The following is a 13,680-nucleotide window of genomic DNA, read 5'->3' on the forward strand; positions in this document are numbered from 1 at the left end:
GAGGAAGATCTGGGAGGAGGTGTCAGCTAATCTAAAAATCCCCAGACTTCTGACCCTAAAGTATCCTGACATAATCTATGGTGTCCCATCCACTGTCAGTAACATCGACAGAGAGACCATGTACATTATAATCAGTGTCATAAAATACTATCACTGGCACATGAGAACCCGGGTGTCACTGCACAATGAGCCGTTCGATCACACCGCTGCAGCCAATCAGGTGATATCAGAACTCCGGTGGATAAAATCACTAGAAGTTGGAAGGAGTCAGAAAAACATAAAGTTATGGAGCAACGTAAAATTCAGTTAGGGAATATGATGATTATTATTATTATTATTATTTATTTAATTTTTTTTTTCTCTTTCCCGCAGGCGTGGACTTTTTAATTTATTTATGTATATGATCTGATTATTTTAATGGGGTTTTTTTTTGTATATATAACCCATGTGATTTGTCTTTTTGTAATACTGGATGATTTTTGTTTGTTATATTTGTATTTATGTTTGTTTTTATAATAAAAATTGCCCCTATGTATAAGAATATAACTACTATAATACTGCTCCTATGTACAAGAATATAACTACTATAATACTGCCCCTATGTACAAGAATATAACTACTATAATATTGCTCCTATGTACAAGAATATAACTACTATAATACTGCTCCTATGTATAAGAATATAACTACTATAATACTGCTCCTATGTACAAGAATATAACTACTATAATATTGCTCCTATGTACTAGAATATAACTACTATAATACTGCTCCTATGTACAAGAATATAACTACTATAATACTGCTCCTATGTACAAGAATATAACTACTATAATACTGCCCCCTATGTACAAGAATATAACTACTATAATACTGCTCCTATGTACAGGAATATAACTACTATAATACTGCTCCTATGTACAAGAATATAACTACTATAATACTGCTCCTATGTACAGGAATATAACTACTATAATACTGCTCCTATGCACAAGAATATAACTACTATAATACTGCTCCTATGTACAAGAATATAACTACTATAATACTGATCCTATGTACAAGAATATAACTACTATAATACTGCTCCTATGTACAGGAATATAACTACTATAATACTGCCCCTATGTACAAGAATATAACTACTATAATACTGCTCCTATGTATAAGAATATAACTACTATAATACTGCTCCTATGTACAAGAATATAACTACTATAATACTGCTCCTATGTACAAGAATATAACTACTATAATACTGCTCCTATGTACAAGAATATAACTACTATAATACTGCTCCTATGTACTAGAATATAACTACTATAATACTGCTCCTATGTACAAGAATATAACTACTATAATATTGCTCCTATGTACTAGAATATAACTACTATAATACTGCTCCTATGTACAAGAATATAACTACTATAATACTGCTCCTATGTACAAGAATATAACTACTATAATATTGCTCCTATGTACAAGAATATAACTACTATAATACTGCTCCTATGTACAAGAATATAACTACTATAATACTGCTCCTATGTACAAGAATATAACTACTATAATATTGCTCCTATGTACTAGAATATAACTACTATAATACTGCTCCTATGTACAAGAATATAACTACTATAATACTGCTCCTATGTACAAGAATATAACTACTATAATATTGCTCCTATGTACAAGAATGTAACGACTATAATACTGCTCCTATGTATAAGAATATAACTACTATAATACTGCTCCTATGTACAAGAATATAACTACTATAATACTGCTCCTATGTATAAGAATATAACTACTATAATACTGCTCCTATGTACAAGAATATAACTACTATAATATTGCTCCTATTTACTAGAATATAATTACTATAATACTGCTCCTATGTACAAGAATATAACTACTATAATACTGCTCCTATGTACAAGAATATAACTACTATAATACTGCTCCTATGTATAAGAATATAACTACTATAATACTGCTCCTATGTAGAAAAATATAACTACTATAATATTGCTCCTATTTACTAGAATATAATTACTATAATACTGCTCCTATGTACAAGAATATAACTACTATAATACTGCCCCCTATGTACAAGAATATAACTACTATAATACTGCTCCTATGTACAGGAATATAACTACTATAATACTGCTCCTATGTACAAGAATATAACTACTATAATACTGCTCCTATGTACAGGAATATAACTACTATAATACTGCTCCTATGCACAAGAATATAACTACTATAATACTGCTCCTATGTACAAGAATATAACTACTATAATACTGCTCCTATGTACAGGAATATAACTACTATAATACTGCTCCTATGTACAAGAATATAACTACTATAATACTGCTCCCTATGTACAAGAATATAACTACTGTAATACTGCTCCTATGTACAAGAATATAACTACTATAATACTGCCCCCTATGTACAAGAATATAACTACTATAATACTGCCCCCTATGTACAAGAATATAACTACTATAATACTGCTATGTATAAGAATATTATTCCGGTTTTCTTCATTGGCTTATGCTTATTGTTATTGTCAATTCTCCTCTTTGTGGATTTACACGTTCATTCATAGATAGAGCATTTTCTGATTGGCCGTGACTCGATAGCGATCACTTCTCTATCACACACATCCGTAACCTGCGGAATGAAATCATTGTCTGCGTTGATTCCATTTCTAGTTCTCAAATTCAAATATTTACAATCCGTCAACCAAAACCCCTGAGACCCCTCGTGGCAGAGGAGCCTGTGGACCCCGAGATTTTGGAGATTGTTCAAAATTAGCAAAGTCAAGTGAGAAACGACATCAGCAACACAAAACTCAACCCGAGTCTCTGTCCTGTCCGATAGTCACAATGTGTCCATGTCGGGCGGATGTATCACTCGGGGGTCCCGACTGCTTCACTCAGTTATGAGATCTCTGATAGCTTTATGGAGTTTTTATCCTCTTGATGTAATCAATTCGCTATCACAATGCAAATGTCTGGAATCTCGTCATAAAGTATATAAAAAAGTAGCAAAACATGAAAACTTTAAAGCTTTTTTTGGAAGAATTTGGAGAGGTTGGGAACAGAGATGGGCAAATATCCGTGAGGCAAACTGCAACATCGCAGTAGATGTATAGAGGCTATGTCAGCCTCCAAAAGAAAAGTGGGAATGTATTTCTGTGGACCCTGCTGCGTAATGATGGGAATGACTAGGGTGGTCTTATAGGGTGATTCAATAGAACCCATTAGATGCCACTGACTATCTGTCCTGTGTGCTCAACAATAGCGACAATAATATTGCACTGTAACCAAGAGGAGATGACGGGCTGTGTGGATGGAGGGTGACTCCGGGCCATCGGCTTCTGCTAGACCTTGCCACCGTACTAGCCAAGACTGCAAGGCCACATAACGCTTGTGTCATTACTCTCCATACGACTACATGAGGCACAGCAAGAAGAATGAGCTCAAGATTCTCACAACACAAAGCAAATAATTACAGCAGAAACCTCACATACCTGAATTAAAGATTCAGACAGTTTTGCTTCATCTACTTCCAGGACAATGGTCTTAATTTCTTCATAAGACATCCGATAAGATCCCAAGAAGATGGCTGAAGGGTAAAGAATAGGAAACCATGGATCAATGCAGGAGCGGTGGTGATCGTACACTAGGTCTGGCAGAAGATTGGCCAGAAGACATGGAGATCTATGGAGATCCTACAGGAGACACGATGTTCTCCTGATCTAATGATACTTCAGTAATAGTTGGAGAGAAGCTTGGTAACGTGTAGTCCAGGCTTCTATGTCGGGTCTTCATCTACATTGTATTGTCTCTAGCTCCAAGCCATTCTCTCCATGAAGAGGAGCCCAGACCTAAGCCGCATGGTCTACACGAGGCCGCACTGATTCTATGGTTTCTCGGATTCACAAGTCCGTGCTTCTAATACGTGGGATTTCTGGCCTTGAACACAGCTGATTTACTCTCTGGCCATAGAAATGAGCTCTACACCGGGCACATTACGTTCCTTCAGCTTTCATTTTCATATACATTGTTTTAACGATTTTCCAGATAATTGGCTGATGTCACCTACAAGTATTCTGACTCCCCAGGTTCAGGGCCAGGTATGGCACAATGTATCAGGTGACTGGAAGGTTCACATAGAGGATATAAAAAGTCTACACACCCCTGGTGATATGCCAGGTGTTTGTCATGTAGAAGAATCATTTTAGAACTTTTCCCCCTTTAATATCACTAATAATCTATACAAATCCATTGAGAAACAAACTGAAATCATTGAGGGAAGTAAAAATAATAAAACTGCAATAATGTGGTTACATAAGAGACAACACTGGAGATGAGCGGATCGGACTAAACTCGAACTTGCAACATGCAAGCGGATTTTCCTAGGAAATTTAATTCACAGAGAAGTTCTTCTCCACGAATTCGATGTCCCTTATTATTCTCCAGTATCTCTCTACACCCCATGGCACAATGAAAGTAATATATAAAAAATAAAAATAACCCTTATAGTCACTTCACCGCTCCGGCCCCTCCGCTCCTCACTGACACTGAGCCTCGTCGCATCTTCTGATCCCCGCTGAGATCTCCGGGCCTCTCTAGGACTGGGAAGGTTCTACACAAGCATGCAAAAGGTCACAACATCATGACCCCACAACGTGCGCTGTGCCCTTGTGCGTACATGCGTAAAACATCCCGGGCCTCATCAGAGCCGGAAGTCCTGGCCCAGCATGAGAGACCCAGAGATTTCAGTGCTCCTGGTGGGGATCAGAAGATGCGACAGGGACCGGACGGGTGATGGTGAGGAAAAGAGGGGCCAGAGAGATGAGCGTTTATGGCTCGAAAAAAATTGCCTCAAAAACTGATGAAAAGACCAGAAGAAAATTGGTCTTGGAGGCTGCTAGACACCGACAGCAACATTAAAGGAGCTGCAGGAATTTATGGCCAATCCTGGTTGTGTCCAGCATGTGACAACAATCTGCCGTATTCTTCATATGTCTGCCCTGTGGAGTCGGGAGGCAAAATGGAAGCCTTTTCTACAAAGAAAACATCCAGGCCCGGCGATGTTTTACCAAGATCTCCATCTTGTCTAGCAAAAGCAAGTGGGGAATGTGTTTTGTCTGATGAGACCGAGGTGGAGCTTTGTGGCCAGAATTACAAAGGTTATATTTGGTGCCAACACTGCGCATCCCAAGAAGATCACCATCCCCACAGTGAGGCATGGTGGAGGCGGCATTGTGCTTTGCGGCTGTTTTTCAGCAGCTAGAACTGGGAGTTTATTCAAAGGGGATGGCTTTATGAACATTTCCAAATATCAGTCGATTTTACATCAGAACTTTCTGGCCGCTGCTAAAAAGAAGTTGAATTTCACATTTCACTGACAATGAACATAAGTGACCTCCAAATCACCAAAAGAATGGCTTCTCCAGAAGAAGCTGGAAGTTCTGGGGTGGCGAGCCCAGACCTCAACTCAAGGGGCAATCTGTGATGGCCTGAAGAGGGCGCTGTACACAGAAGATGCCCGCGAAATCTGACAGATGTGGAGTGGCTTTAAGTAGGAGCGGGCAACGATCGCCAATTCTAGATGTGCCGTGTGATAGACCCCGACCCCAAAACACTGAAAGATGCCAGTAACTCACAGGGGACTAGTATTAGGAAAGTATTAGTGTAAGGGTGTGCAGATTTATGCAACCACATTATTTACTTCTTTATTTTTATTTTTCCACCTGAAAAAAATTCTGTTTGTTTCTCACTGGATTTGTACAGATTATGGTGACATTGAAGGGGGGGGGTCCTTAAATGATCCTTCTGGGTGGGATTATGTTACATGACAAAAAAACTGCATTTTAACAGGATCGTGTCGTCTTTTTATATCCATGGTATATTCTTTTTTTATATACACTGCTCAAAAAAAATAAAGGGACCCATGAAATCCCCCCTCCTAGATCTGAATGAATGAAATCTTCTCATTGAATACTTTGTTCTGTACAAAGCTGAATGTCCTACAACGCCTGGGCATGCTCCTGATGAGGCTGAGTATTGTGTGTGGCCTCCACGTGCCTGTATGACCTCCCTACAACGCCTGAGCATGCTCCTGATGAGGCTGAGTATTGTGTGTGGCCTCCACGTGCCTGTATGACCTCCCTACAACGCCTGGGCATGCTCCTGATGAGGCTGAGTATTGTGTGTGGCCTCCACGTGCCTGTATGACCTCCCTACAACGCCTGGGCATGCTCCTGATGAGGCTGAGTATTGTGTGTGGCCTCCACGTGCCTGTATGACCTCCCTACAACGCCTGGGCATGCTCCTGATGAGGCTGAGTATTGTGTGTGGTCTCCACGTGCCTGTATGACCTCCCTACAACGCCTGGGCATGCTCCTGATGAGGCTGAGTATTGTGTGTGGCCTCCACGTGCCTGTATGACCTCCCTACAACGCCTGGGCATGCTCCTGATGAGGCTGAGTATTGTGTGTGGCCTCCACGTGCCTGTATGACCTCCCTACAACGCCTGGGCATGCTCCTGATGAGGCTGAGTATTGTGTGTGGTCTCCACGTGCCTGTATGACCTCCCTACAACGCCTGGGCATGCTCCTGATGAGGCTGAGTATTGTGTGTGGCCTCCACGTGCCTGTATAACCTCCCTACAACGCCTGGGCATGCTCCTGATGAGGCTGAGTATTGTGTGTGGCCTCCACGTGCCTGTATGACCTCCCTACAACGCCTGGGCATGCTCCTGATGAGGCTGAGTATTGTGTGTGGCCTCCACGTGCCTGTATGACCTCCCTACAACGCCTGAGCATGCTCCTGATGAGGCTGAGCATTGTGTGTGGCCTCCACGTGCCTGTATGACCTCCCTACAACGCCTGGGCATGCTCCTGATGAGGCTGAGTATTGTGTGTGGCCTCCACGTGCCTGTATGACCTCCCTACAACGTCTGGGCATGCTTCTGATGAGGCTGAGTATTGTGTGTGGCCTCCACGTGCCTGTATGTCCTCCCTACAACGCCTGGGCATGCTCCTGATGAGGCTGAGTATTGTGTGTGGCCTCCACGTGCCTGTATGACCTCCCTACAACGCCTGGGCATGCTCCTGATGAGGCTGAGTATTGTGTGTGGCCTCCACGTGCCTGTATGACCTCCCTACAACGTCTGGACATGCTCCTGATGAGGCTGAGTATTGTGTGTGGCCTCCAAGTGCCTGTATGTCCTCCCTACAACGCCTGGGCATGCTCCTGATGAGGCTGAGTATTGTGTGTGGCCTCCACGTGCCTGTATGACCTCCCTACAACGCCTGGGCATGCTCCTGATGAGGCGGAGTATTGTGTGTGGCCTCCACGTGCCTGTATGACCCCCCTACAATGCCTGGGCATGCTCCTGATGAGGGTGAGTATTGTGTGTGGCCTCCACGTGCCTGTGTGACCTCCCTACAGCACCTGGGCATGCTCCTGATGAGGATGAGTATTGTGTGTGGCCTCCACGTGCCTGTATGACCTCCCTACAACGCCTGGGCATGCTCCTGATGAGGCGGAGTATTGTGTGTGGCCTCCACGTGCCTGTATGACCCCCCTACAACGCCTGGGCATGCTCCTGATGAGGCTGAGTATTGTGTGTGGCCTGCACGTGCCTGTGTGACCTCCCTACAACGCCTGGGCATGCTCCTGATGAGGCTGAGTATTGTGTGTGGCCTCCACGTGCCTGTATGACCTCCCTACAGCACCTGGGCATGCTCCTGATGAGGCTGAGTATTGTGTGTGGCCTCCACGTCCCTGTATGACCTCCCTACAACGCCTGGGCATGCTCCTGATGAGGCTGAGTATTGTGTGTGGCCTCCACATGCCTGTATGACCTCCCTACAATGCCTGGGCATGCTCCTGATGAGGCTGAGTATTGTGTGTGGCCTCCACGTGCCTGTATGACCTCCCTACAGCACCTGGGCATGCTCCTGATGAGGCTGAGTATTGTGTGTGGCCTCCACGTCCCTGTATGACCTCCCTACAACGCCTGGGCATGCTCCTGATGAGGCTGAGTATTGTGTGTGGCCTCCACGTGCCTGTATGACCTCCCTACAACGCCTGGGCATGCTCCTGATGAGGCTGAGTATTGTGTGTGGCCTCCACGTGCCTGTATGACCTCCCTACAGCACCTGGGCATGCTCCTGATGAGGCTGAGTATTGTGTGTGGCCTCCACGTCCCTGTATGACCTCCCTACAACGCCTGGGCATGCTCCTGATGAGGCTGAGTATTGTGTGTGGCCTCCACGTGCCTGTATGACCTCCCTACAACGCCTGGGCATGCTCCTGATGAGGCTGAGTATTGTGTGTGGCCTCCACGTGCCTGTATGACCTCCCTACAACGCCTGGGCATGCTCCTGATGAGGCTGAGTATTGTGTGTGGCCTCCACGTGCCTGTATGACCTCCCTACAACGCCTGGGCATGCTCCTGATGAGGCTGAGTATTGTGTGTGGCCTCCACGTGCCTGTATGACCTCCCTACAACGCCTGGGCATGCTCCTGATGAGGCTGAGTATTGTGTGTGGCCTCCACGTGCCTGTATGACCTCCCTACAACGCCTGGGCATGCTCCTGATGAGGCTGAGTATTGTGTGTGGCCTCCACGTGCCTGTATGACCTCCCTACAACGCCTGGGCATGCTCCTGATGAGGCTGAGTATTGTGTGTGGCCTCCACGTGCCTGTATGACCTCCCTACAACGCCTGGGCATGCTCCTGATGAGGCTGAGTATTGTGTGTGGCCTCCACGTGCCTGTATGACCTCCCTACAACGCCTGAGCATGCTCCTGATGAGGCTCAGTATTGTGTGTGGCCTCCACGTGCCTGTATGACCTCCCTACAACGCCTGAGCATGCTCCTGATGAGGCTGAGTATTGTGTGTGGCCTCCACGTGCCTGTATAACCTCCCTACAACGCCTGGGCATGCTCCTGATGAGGCTGAGTATTGTGTGTGGCCTCCACGTGCCTGTATGACCTCCCTACAACGCCTGGGCATGCTCCTGATGAGGCTGAGTATTGTGTGTGGCCTCCACGTGCCTGTATGACCTCCCTACAACGCCTGAGCATGCTCCTGATGAGGCTGAGCATTGTGTGTGGCCTCCACGTGCCTGTATGACCTCCCTACAACGCCTGGGCATGCTCCTGATGAGGCTGAGTATTGTGTGTGGCCTCCACGTGCCTGTATGACCTCCCTACAACGTCTGGGCATGCTTCTGATGAGGCTGAGTATTGTGTGTGGCCTCCACGTGCCTGTATGTCCTCCCTACAACGCCTGGGCATGCTCCTGATGAGGCTGAGTATTGTGTGTGGCCTCCACGTGCCTGTATGACCTCCCTACAACGCCTGGGCATGCTCCTGATGAGGCTGAGTATTGTGTGTGGCCTCCACGTGCCTGTATGACCTCCCTACAACGTCTGGACATGCTCCTGATGAGGCTGAGTATTGTGTGTGGCCTCCAAGTGCCTGTATGTCCTCCCTACAACGCCTGGGCATGCTCCTGATGAGGCTGAGTATTGTGTGTGGCCACCACGTGCCTGTATGACCTCCCTACAACGCCTGGGCATGCTCCTGATGAGGCGGAGTATTGTGTGTGGCCTCCACGTGCCTGTATGACCCCCCTACAATGCCTGGGCATGCTCCTGATGAGGGTGAGTATTGTGTGTGGCCTCCACGTGCCTGTGTGACCTCCCTACAGCACCTGGGCATGCTCCTGATGAGGATGAGTATTGTGTGTGGCCTCCACGTGCCTGTATGACCTCCCTACAACGCCTGGGCATGCTCCTGATGAGGCGGAGTATTGTGTGTGGCCTCCACGTGCCTGTATGACCCCCCTACAACGCCTGGGCATGCTCCTGATGAGGCTGAGTATTGTGTGTGGCCTGCACGTGCCTGTGTGACCTCCCTACAACGCCTGGGCATGCTCCTGATGAGGCTGAGTATTGTGTGTGGCCTCCACGTGCCTGTATGACCTCCCTACAGCACCTGGGCATGCTCCTGATGAGGCTGAGTATTGTGTGTGGCCTCCATGTCCCTGTATGACCTCCCTACAACGCCTGGGCATGCTCCTGATGAGGCTGAGTATTGTGTGTGGCCTCCACATGCCTGTATGACCTCCCTACAATGCCTGGGCATGCTCCTGATGAGGCTGAGTATTGTGTGTGGCCTCCACGTGCCTGTATGACCTCCCTACAGCACCTGGGCATGCTCCTGATGAGGCTGAGTATTGTGTGTGGCCTCCACGTCCCTGTATGACCTCCCTACAACGCCTGGGCATGCTCCTGATGAGGCTGAGTATTGTGTGTGGCCTCCACGTGCCTGTATGACCTCCCTACAACGCCTGGGCATGCTCCTGATGAGGCTGAGTATTGTGTGTGGCCTCCACGTGCCTGTATGACCTCCCTACAGCACCTGGGCATGCTCCTGATGAGGCTGAGTATTGTGTGTGGCCTCCACGTCCCTGTATGACCTCCCTACAACGCCTGGGCATGCTCCTGATGAGGCTGAGTATTGTGTGTGGCCTCCACGTGCCTGTATGACCTCCCTACAACGCCTGGGCATGCTCCTGATGAGGCTGAGTATTGTGTGTGGCCTCCACGTGCCTGTATGACCTCCCTACAACGCCTGGGCATGCTCCTGATGAGGCTGAGTATTGTGTGTGGCCTCCACGTGCCTGTATGACCTCCCTACAACGCCTGGGCATGCTCCTGATGAGGCTGAGTATTGTGTGTGGCCTCCACGTGCCTGTATGACCTCCCTACAACGCCTGGGCATGCTCCTGATGAGGCTGAGTATTGTGTGTGGCCTCCACGTGCCTGTATGACCTCCCTACAACGCCTGGGCATGCTCCTGATGAGGCTGAGTATTGTGTGTGGCCTCCACGTGCCTGTATGACCTCCCTACAACGCCTGAGCATGCTCCTGATGAGGCTCAGTATTGTGTGTGGCCTCCACGTGCCTGTATGACCTCCCTACAACGCCTGGGCATGCTCCTGATGAGGCTGAGTATTGTGTGTGGCCTCCACGTGTCTGTATGACCTCCCTACAACGCCTGGGCATGCTCCTGATGAGGCTGAGTATTGTGTGTGGCCTCCACGTGTCTGTATGACCTCCCTACAACTCCTGGGCATGCTCCTGATGAGGCTGAGTATTGTGTGTGGCCTCCACGTGTCTGTATGACCTCCCTACAACGCCTGGGCATGCTCCTGATGAGGCTGAGTATTGTGTGTGGCCTCCACGTGCCTGTATGACCTCCCTACAACCCCTGGGCATGCTCCTGATGAGGCTAAGTATTGTGTGTGGCCTCCACGTGCCTGTATGACCTCCCTACAACCCCTGGGCATGCTCCTGATGAGGCTAAGTATTGTGTGTGGCCTCCACGTGCCTGTATGACCTCCCTACAACGCCTGGGCATGCTCCTGATGAGGCCGAGTATTGTGTGTGACCTCCACGTTCCTGTATGACCTCCCTACAATGCCTGGGCATGCTCCTGATGAGGCTGAGTATTGTGTGTGGCCTCCACGTGCCTGTATGACCTCCTTACAACGCCTGGGCATGCTCCTGATGAGGCTGAGTATTGTGTGTGGCCTCCACGTGCCTGTATGACCTCCGTACAATGCCTGGGCATGCTCCTGATGAGGCTGAGTATTGTGTGTGGCCTCCACGTGCCTGTATGACCTCCCTACAATGCCTGGGCATGCTCCTGATGAGGCTGAGTATTGTGTGTGGCCTCCACGTGCCTGTATGACCTCCCTACAACGCCTGGGCATGCTCCTGATGAGGCCGAGTATTGTGTGTGACCTCCACGTTCCTGTATGACCTCCCTACAATGCCTGGGCATGCTCCTGATGAGGCTGAGTATTGTGTGTGGCCTCCACGTGCCTGTATGACCTCCCTACAATGCCTGGCCATGCTCCTGATGAGGCTGAGTATTGTGTGTGGCCTCCACGTGCCTGTATGACCTCCCTACAACGCCTGGGCATGCTCCTGATGAGGCTGAGTATTGTGTGTGGCCTCCACGTGCCTGTATGACCTCCCTACAACGCCTGGGCATGCTCCTGATGAGGCTGAGTATTGTGTGTGGCCTCCACGTGCCTGTATGACCTCCCTACAACGCCTGGCCATGCTCCTGATGAGGCTGAGTATTGTGTGTGGCCTCCACGTGCCTGTATGACCTCCCTACAACGCCTGGGCATGCTCCTGATGAGGCTGAGTATTGTCTGTGGCCTCCACGTGTCTGTATGACCTCCCTACAACGCCTGGGCATGCTCCTGATGAGGCTGAGTATTGTGTGTGACCTCCACGTGCCTGTATGACCTCCCTACAACGCCTGGGCATGCTCCTGATGAGGCTGAGTATTGTGTGTGGCCTCCACGTGCCTGTATGACCTTCCTACAATGCCTGGGCATGCTCCTGATGAGGCTGAGTATTGTGTGTGGCCTCCACGTGCCTGTATGACCTCCCTACAACGCCTGGGCATGCTCCTGATGAGGCTGAGTATTGTGTGTGGCCTCCACGTGCCTGTATGACCTCCCTACAATGCCTGGGCATGCTCCTGATGAGGCTGAGTATTGTTTGTGGCCTCCACGTGCCTGTATGACCTCCCTACAACGCCTGGGTATGCTCCTGATGAGGCTGAGTATTGTGTGTGGCCTCCACGTGCCTGTATGACCTCCCTACAATGCCTGGGCATGCTCCTGATGAGGTTGCGGATGGTCTCCTGTGGGATCTCCTCCCAGACCTGGACTAAAGCATCCGCCAACTCCTGGACAGTCTGTGGTGCAACGTGACGTTGGTGGATGGAGCGAGACATGATGTCCCAGATGTGCTCAATCGGATTCAGGTCTGGGGAACGGGCGGCCAGTCCATAGCTTCAATGCCTTCATCTTGCAGGAACTGCTGACACACTCCAGCCACATGAGGTCTGGCATTGTCCTGCATTAGGAGGACCCCAAGGCCAACCGCACCAGCATATGGTCTCACAAGGGGTCTGAGGATCTCATCTCGGTACCTAATGGCAGTCAGGCTACCTCTGGCGAGCACATGGAGGGCTGTGCGGCCCTCCAAAGAAATGCCACTTCACACCATTACTGACCCACTGCCAAACCGGTCATGCTGAAGGATGCTGCAGGCAGCAGATCGCTCTCCACGGCGTCTCCAGACTCTGTCACGTCTGTCACATGTGCTCAGTGTGAACCTGCTTTCATCTCTGAAGAGCACAGGGCGCCAGTGGCCACTTTGCCAATCCTGGTGTTCTGTGGTAAATGCCAAGCGTCCTGCACGGTGTTGGGCTGTGAGCACAACCCCCATCTGTGGACGTCGGGCCCTCATACCACCCTCATGGAGTCGGTTTCTAACCGTTTGTGCAGACACATGCACATTTGTGGCCTGCTAGAGGTCATTTTGCAGGGCTCTGGCAGTGCTCCTCCTGGTCCTCCTTGCACAAAGGCGGAGGTAGCGGTCCTGCTGCTGGGTTGTTGCCCTCCTATGGCGCCCTCCACGTCTCCTGGTGTACTGGCCTGTGTCCTCGTAGCACCTCCAGCCTCTGGACACTACGCTGACAGACACAGCAAACCTTCTAGCCACAGCTCGCATTGGTGTGCCATCCTGGATGAGCTGCACTACCTGAG

General features: G+C 48.7%; 1 protein-coding gene across 3 annotated transcripts in view; it reads right to left on the reverse strand.

Annotated features, from left to right (window-relative positions):
• DIAPH2 (diaphanous related formin 2) overlaps positions 1-13,680 on the reverse strand; it is a 2,453,123-nt gene that overhangs the window by 1,134,256 nt on the left and 1,305,187 nt on the right. For all 3 annotated transcript variants that reach the window (XM_073642200.1, XM_073642202.1, XM_073642201.1), the window contains one exon: positions 3,548-3,642. In XM_073642200.1, coding sequence (XP_073498301.1) covers positions 3,548-3,642 — 95 coding nt within the window. The remainder of the gene's footprint in view (positions 1-3,547; positions 3,643-13,680) is intronic.

The sequence above is a fragment of the Phyllobates terribilis genome, unplaced genomic scaffold (genome assembly GCF_046119375.1).
Source record: "Phyllobates terribilis strain yellow unplaced genomic scaffold, ASM4611937v1 Scaffold_7__3_contigs__length_470593459, whole genome shotgun sequence".
Taxonomy (NCBI): domain Eukaryota; kingdom Metazoa; phylum Chordata; class Amphibia; order Anura; family Dendrobatidae; genus Phyllobates; species Phyllobates terribilis.